Here is a 7,866-nt window from a genome sequence, read left to right on the forward strand (position 1 = left end):
TAACAACCGAAGTCTCTAACGTTATCCTCCAAATCTACTATGTCATTGTCTCTAGATTTCCAACATCATTCACAAAGTTAACAACCGAAGTCTCACTTACACCATCAAAATTTCCCTCAAAATTACTTAATGACTCACTACTACAGTTAATGTTTGGATCATCAAATCCAAATTCAAAGTCATTATCTGTCTCAAATCTATCATTACTTGGCAAAGGAAATCTTACCTTAAAATTACAAAGGAGATCTACAAAACTAGTATTTCTCGTTGCCATAATAACCAATATACGTGAATGTAAATGCAAAATAAATAATAGGATAAAAACGCAATTAGTATCCTACATCTAATGTTTCACATCAAATATATACATGATAGTTAGAAAAGAAATACATATCTTATGTTAGAGTCATAATAAACCTAACGATGCAAATTTAAGGGAAACATGTAAGAATTGAGAATACAAATGTGAGTAGAGAACTCAATAGATGAAAAAAAAACATAACTCAAATGATTGAATTTATAGCATCAAAGCTTGAAAGTATTCAAATAAAAGTAATGATATGACAATTCATGAAAATGCTTTTTAAGAGTTTTTAGATGAACTAGAAGGAATTCAGTTGCCCCGTTGGCGCTGATTTGAATAATATTTGCAAACAAAAAGCTGGAAATAATTTTTTCAAAATGGCACTAAAAGTTATATAAACAGAATTTGTTTATGTTGTATTTATCCATGACATTCGATGAGAGTGAAAAAGAAAAAGAAAAACATTTACTCAGTAAACAATGAAAAATTAACAAAACACGAAGAACATAATGGTTAATGCCATTCCATCTGGAAACAAAATGAATAATTTCATTCCTTCCTTGATTCTCTGATTCAAGGATCTCAAGCAATTTGTTCATGCGAGCTAGTATAGCTTCCATTGTGAACTGCAAACATCAAAAATCACATTTTTTTTACTGCTTTTCACTATTATTTTTGCATTAATTAAATTCAATAGATAAGATAACTTTCTTTTTGGAATTTTTTGTAGGAGCAGATTGGACCAATGGTCAAATATTGAAGCTTCCTCCTTGCAGCAAGGTCGATGAATTAACATAAGAGTGATGTTTTGCTCCAGTTCTACAAATAATAAGTATAAATAAAACTGATTTTTTTTTTCAATTCACTAATTACCTTTTTTAAGACTGATTCAAGAACATTTACTTAATTCGTATTATTGTCTATAGCGATTATCTTTTAGATATGGGTTAAATGCAAAAGATAGCAATCTACTTTTGTTGGTCAGTTTAATGTAACATGATCAACATCGTATTTTCATATCTACCTATTACGACATTATACTCTTAGAAATCTACCGATTATAGCAACGACACTCATATACAAAGCAATTTTCATAGTTACGTGTGATGTGGGTAATTTTTTCAAGTATAATGTCCTAATAAGGAAAACAAAAATAAAACTATGGCGCTATATTTGGGTAGATAACATATTTTTTATTTAAAATTTGTTAATAAGATTTTTTTTTTTTTAAATTTGAATGTTGCAAAAGAAATAAATAAAAATGAGAGCATATGGCAGCTAACCTCATGCATCAGAAGCACAATTTCATCAAGACGGCTCAAACGCTCCAATACCTAAAATTAGTGTACAAAAAACAAAAAATATGATAAAAAAAGTAGTGATTAATACTATCAGGTATTGATGATTTGAGGAGCAAAAATACAAAAATGGTGCGTATGTTTTTTTCTTTATATTGTGTAGTCATCTTTTTTCATTTATGGTCCTTATTTCAAAGTTTTCCTTGGACTTGCTGAATTAGGTTTGCATTTCAAGGTTACATATCAATTTTGTCCCATGTTTGAAGATTTCTGACACAAAAATGATATGAAAGTCCAAAATAAGGATTACATTTGAAAAAGTTTTCAATGTTGGACTAAAATACATTAAAATTCAGAAAGTAAGAGTACATTATAACTTACTCCAATCTATATAAAACATATCCCCTCATTGTAGCTTGAACCAAAGATGACATGGATGATTGAACGTGGTTTTAATTGATACTGAAAAACAGAAAAAATAACCATAATCTTTTTCACAAATTTCAATGTCGTAAACTACCCATATGAATTAAAGGGGAAGCATAGTAACTGTTACTTGAAGAAAGAGAGTGAATTGAAACAACATATGGAACTATATATAGAGAGAGAAAGTAGAGACTTACAATGGGAAAATTGGAGTTGATTTTTTTGGGTGAGTGGGAGGTAATAGGTGGAGTAATGTGGCATATTATAATATGTGAGCCTAATAATAACCTGCAACACCAAAGTTGTTGTAAATATGCAATATCATAATAAGGTTAATACCAATCAAAAAAATCTTAGAACAGAAAGAATATATGTCTTAAACTCACAAACAATTACCTTTTGTCCATGTTTCCAGAAGAAAAAAACCGACTTGTTTATCTTCATATTTGTACAAATCACCCATCAAATGAAATATCTTCAAGAACACATGTTAGTTACCATAAGAATCAGTCGGTGATATAAATAATCATATGTATCCATCAACAATATACATACCCTGGTTCAAGCATTTCATTGACCAGTTGGGATACATAGTGAAACTCTCCTTCAAATCTCCATATCAAGCGGGTTGCACGCCTAATCAACCAAAGAACTCCGCACTCAATCAATATACTGAAATCGAAACCTATATATAAGCAAGTAGAGCATCAATAAAATTAAAGTCAAAAAATTGACCTCATGGATGAAAGCTTGCATCTCAGGCTTCGAGAGGTCAGACCATAAAGCAACGCAAATCTACTTATCGGGATAACATGAAGGGATACTTGCTTCTTCTTTTCTGTTTCTGTTTGGAATCGGTTGTTTGAGATACAAAACGGATAAGTCTAATAGGAATTTTCAGTTTGATCAAAAACGTTGGAAGCTGTGGAAAATTGGAATCCCTGGAAAAAGATGGTTGGAATCAAAAACCCACAAGCACCAATTGAAAGCATGGAATCAAAAACCCACAACCACCAATAGAAACTATCCATTTAGAATAGGCTTTGGAGACGAAGTTCCTTCAGCGGACTATATGCTAATCAAAGCTCAGAACGATATAGTCAGATTTCAAACACCAGATGTTGTTATTGGGTAAGAGAGAGGTAGTGAAGCGGCAATCCGTATGGTGGTCGTCCAGATTTTGTAGAGTGATGAAAAGCGAAATTAGACGGAAGAAAGTAAGAAGGGATTGAGAAGAAATAGAGATAAAAGGAAAGCAGGAGAAGGCATCCCATTGGAAGGCGACGACGGTGTACAAAAAAAAGGCGGTGGGATAAGCTGAATTAAAATAAGGGCGTCGTCGCCGTCGGCATGCATGATTTTGGGAATTTTTCAAAAGTTTAAAAAGTTAATTGGTAATTGGAAAAAAAAATTTTAAATATCTTTTGGAGAAGAAGAAAAATAAGGCTTTTAAGAAGTCTGTATCTGTGCTTTTTTTTCCCTCAAAAGTTTAAACAAATACATTATAAAATTATCTTTTGGAAAAAGATATGAATCAAAAAATTCTTTTCTAAAAAGGACTTTTAGGTCTGAAAAGCTATCCCAAACACCCCCTATGGCCAGCCAATTGAAGGGTTTCGAGGGAGAGAGACGTAAGGAAGAGTGAAGAAGAAAGAAAGAGGAAGTAAGGAAATGCGAACGAAAAAGTATTGGAGGAGGAGGGCGGCGACGTGGAAATCAGAAACAACGAATAAAATAATGAAAGTCGATAAGAATGAAAGAGAAGAATTGGAAAAGGGAAGTATTATTGTGACCTGAAATTGAAAAAAAAAAAGGTTTGTGGCAAAACAGGAAAGAGAAAGAAGTTCACTATATCCCAACCTTTTAAACTTTTATGTATATATAAATAATGACATTTTTGTTTTGATTCTTTTATTTGTTTTTACATATTCAAAAATTGATTTCACAACTCAAATTAAAAGCTATATATTTATTTGTTATTTGTATAATTCTAGTAATACTTTTAAATTTCTCGTAAATTATAATAATATTCAACATTTGTATTGATTTGAGGGCATTAGTTAGATTTTTTGATGGTATAAATTGTTAACATTGATATATAAAATTTTATAATATATTAAGTAAGATTATATGTAAAAATTTAATAAAGATAAAAGAAAAAGTTAAAAAGACCAAAATATATTTTAAACATATCAAATAATATAATATTATTATATAATAAAGATAAAGGTTAAAACCGTAAATTAAAAAGAATATTTTCAAAAGTTAAAATTATAATATTATAAGGACCGTTTTTATAATTTTAAACAACTAAATGGAATATGGGACAACAAAGCATTTCAAAACAGCCCATTTGTACAAAACACTTTAAAACCAAAACCAACACCGTTTTTGCAAAATAAAAAACTCTTGTGGGAGTGACCCAAGTTGGATTTGGGTTTCCCCAAGATTGGAGGTTGTGACTTGTGATATCCACTGTTGGACCTGAATTGGGCTAATATTCAGCGTGAGAAGTATGTTGTAATTGCCCCATAGATGGGGACTTCGTTGTTGTTGTTGTTGTTCGGGAGGGTTACGACCTCTTCCTCCCCCTCGTCTTCCGTTGTTACCACCGCCACAACTGCTACCACGAGGGGCGTTTGCAGGTTGAGTTTGATCGAAGCCGCCTGTGGTGTTGTTGATGTCCAACGCATGTTCGATATTGGTAGTCATTTGTTTTGATCGGTTTGTTTCTTCTAGTATATATAAGGCGTGATTTTGCTTCAAAGAATCAGATAGAGGGTTGTTTTGTTGAAGAATGATGGCCACTCCATTGTAAGTGTCATTTAAACCAACAATTAATTGGAGTACAAGACGATTGTTCGTGACCGGAGCATCGACGCTAGCTAGTTGACCAGCCACAATTTTAATTTCTTGACAATAGGACATCATATCCTTGAAACTTTCGACTTTAATTTGGCTAAACTGGCTTTCGAGATCTACAGCTCGAATATTTTTGTTGTCTTGAAAAACATTTTGAAATATGAAGTCACGTCCATGCTTTGAGAGTGGTAGTATCTGATTCCAAAATAGTTTGGAGGAGATGATGGGAGATGGTGGCATATAGTCATTGTAGGACGATTGCATCCGGACGAAGCCAAACTTCGTTCTTAGGTGATGATTCTGTTGTCGTGGGTGGAACTATATGATCGAGAACATCATATGCAGGACAACGCAGTTTGAACAAAGTAGCCCAGGAGGAGTATTGGCCTTTGTCTAATCTAAGAACCAGTTGAACAAAAGTTTTGATGTTGGTGAGGGTAACTCGGTAAAGCGGGATGAAACGGAGAACTAGTTGCGGTGGTCGAGGTGTTGGAACTTGGTAGCTGATGGGTAGTTGCGACGATGGTTGTTCTTTCCGATGGATAGTTGGTGATGGTTTGGTTTTTGTCGGTGGTTGTGGCGAACAAGGATAAAATTGTACAAGGAGGAGGAAGAGGAGGAGATGGAGGATTTCTTGATATGTTGGTGATGGTAAAAGAAATAAGGACGATTGTACTCTTGGAGTTGGAGTGGAAGGGTGTTTCTTGGGAGTGGAAGAGTAAAAGGGTAAGCTTCCAGGGGAAAGAGAAATAATAAAGTCTTATGTGTTGAAGCTAATTAGGTCATCCGTTATACCCACCACTAACCACTATAGTGGTGGGTGCCACGTCATCACCACTAACCACCACTTAAAGGTTGGTATACTCATCACTATATCTCTTATTTTTTGATTTTAAATAAAAAAATATATATACATTTTATTGAAGAGAGAGATAGAGACAAGAAGAGAGAAGAAATGAGAAGAAGAAATCTGATTGAGCGTGCTCTTCCGTTCTCCCCACCACAAAGAACAACGACCACTAAGAACCACAAAGGTTCGGGGTGGTGTGCACTAACCACGGTCGTGGCCACCTAGACCACGACCCATTTCATGGTATGCATACCATACGGTCTTAGATATGAATAAAATGGTGAAAAAGAAAATAAATCAATTTGTTTCAAAGGAAAAGGATGGGGTATTGGATCGATGGTATGTCTTCTACTCTTCTTCACTCTTATACAATGAAAAGGTGCTTTTCTCATTCATCTATCATCTACTTATATAAGTTTAGAGCATTGAGTGTGGGCAACAAGGTGCAACACCAAGTTGTGCCACCTCACATGCCACATAAGCAAATGGTGGTATAACACAAAGTGAGGAAATGGGCAACAAGATACAACAAGATGCAACATCAACATTTTGAAAATAAATATTTTTATTTTTGTATTCTTTTTTACTATTTCGTTTTTTTTACCTTCTTTTTTTTGTTTTCGTTTTTTTTTTTGTTTTTGCGTTTTTTTAATAACTAATATTTTTTTTATAAAACATATAATTTTAAAAACAAAAAAAAACATAATATTTAAAATCTAAAATCCGATTACAATTAAAAAAACATAATTTTAAACCTAAATTAATAACTAAAATAACATTGAAATCACTACTAAATACCACACACAAATCCTAATCAACCCAAATATTTTTTCCTAATTTGTTCCTTCATTGCTTGTAGCACCGCTAGATCAGCAGGTGCTAAACCATCCTCGTTTGTCCGAAGAATTGACAACTGTTGTGTCATTAGTTCCCTCTCTTTTTGCTCCCGCTTCTCCCGTGCCTGACTTTCCAGGAATTCCAAATGACGACGTTTCAACTCATTTTTTTCTTTTATTAACAAATTATGTTCGTCGAATTTCGCTCTCATTTCCGCTGCATCTTTTGCTCTCGCCTCCACCTCCTCCGCATGTCTTGCAGCGCGCCTCGCTTTGTCGCGTCCGGGCGGTCGTCGTGGTGGGGAGATCTCTTGGATATCATCCGGGATCTCATCGTCATCAGCGTTTAGGTCGATGTTAGTCCGTGCGTCCGACACGTCGACCGAACTAGAATTGCGAGACCTTTTGGATTGAACCTCCGACGATGTAGGCGTTTTATTCCACTTTGGATATGCTCGCAACAATTCCCATGATTTTTCAAAGTCGAAAACATGACCCATTTCGACCCGATATTGTTCTTTAGCAGCTTTGAACAAATCAAAGTCGTTGGTTCTACTTTGTTGTTGCGCCGCAATCCGGTTGTAAATACCGTTGAATTCGCTGCACCGCTTAGTTATCATACCCCATTTGCTGCTCAACATGTCGTTGTTGCGATACAAATTTTTCTTTAAAACAGCGTGAAACTTGTCGAGCACCGCCCCCCAATAAGCTCCTTTTTTCATTCAATTTCCATGAAGTTCGTCCTTTGAAGTAGCACACCAAGCCGTCGTCAAAACGTATTCCTCCTCCGGTGTCCACCATTGTGGAACATCTACATTTTCAGATTCCACCGCTATTGATTTCCCTTTTGATTTTCCTTTCCCTTTCCCTTTCCTACTACTTCCTGCTTCCACTTGAACTGTTGGTTGTGTTGTAGGCGACGGTTGATTGGTTGTTTGTTGCATCGAACCAAAAGTAGAGAAAAGATTTTGTTGTAAATTTGGGTTTTGACCAAATTGATTTTGTTGAACGTAAGGTGAGTTGAGAAATTGCAGTGGCGGTGAAGCGGGATTGAAAGCGGCATCTTGGTATGGTATTTGTGGTGAACCTTGAGACGACAAAAGGTTAAAATAATTTTCATACCCCGCAAATCCGAGAGACGAGGTTGTGTTTGGGTTTGATGATGGAGGGGGGTGTTTGAGTTTTGCTCCATTTTTGAAAGATATAGATATAGAGAGAATGAGAGAAAATGTGTATAAAGGTATATAAAAATTGAAATAAAGTGTATGTATATATATAAATGGTAAAAAA

The 7,866-nt window shown here is 34.6% G+C and overlaps 1 protein-coding gene and 1 long non-coding RNA gene across 4 annotated transcripts; both read right to left on the minus strand.

Annotated features, from left to right (window-relative positions):
* Nucleotides 1-662: 662 nt before the first annotated feature.
* Nucleotides 663-3,849, minus strand: LOC111882560 (uncharacterized). 3 transcript variants are annotated; one of them, XR_002847194.3, is made up of 7 exons: nucleotides 2,764-3,849; nucleotides 2,584-2,700; nucleotides 2,425-2,503; nucleotides 2,226-2,316; nucleotides 1,984-2,064; nucleotides 1,588-1,638; nucleotides 663-1,123 (listed from the first exon to the last, which is right to left on the minus strand). It is a non-coding gene; the product is annotated as an uncharacterized LOC111882560 (long non-coding RNA). The 3 variants fall into 3 exon arrangements; XR_008230424.1 differs by having other exon boundaries at nucleotides 663-930; nucleotides 2,584-2,664; nucleotides 2,764-3,845; XR_002847193.3 differs by having other exon boundaries at nucleotides 2,584-2,664; nucleotides 2,764-3,842.
* Nucleotides 3,850-6,554: 2,705 nt separating this feature from the next.
* On the minus strand, nucleotides 6,555-7,298 carry LOC111882549 (uncharacterized). Its single transcript, XM_023878927.1, has one exon. It carries the CDS (start codon nucleotides 7,296-7,298, stop codon nucleotides 6,555-6,557), a length of 744 nt encoding a protein of 247 aa, XP_023734695.1.
* Between the last annotated feature and the right edge of the window lie 568 nt (nucleotides 7,299-7,866).

This window comes from Lactuca sativa, chromosome 2, assembly GCF_002870075.4.
Source record: "Lactuca sativa cultivar Salinas chromosome 2, Lsat_Salinas_v11, whole genome shotgun sequence".
Classification (NCBI taxonomy): Eukaryota; Viridiplantae; Streptophyta; class Magnoliopsida; order Asterales; family Asteraceae; genus Lactuca; species Lactuca sativa.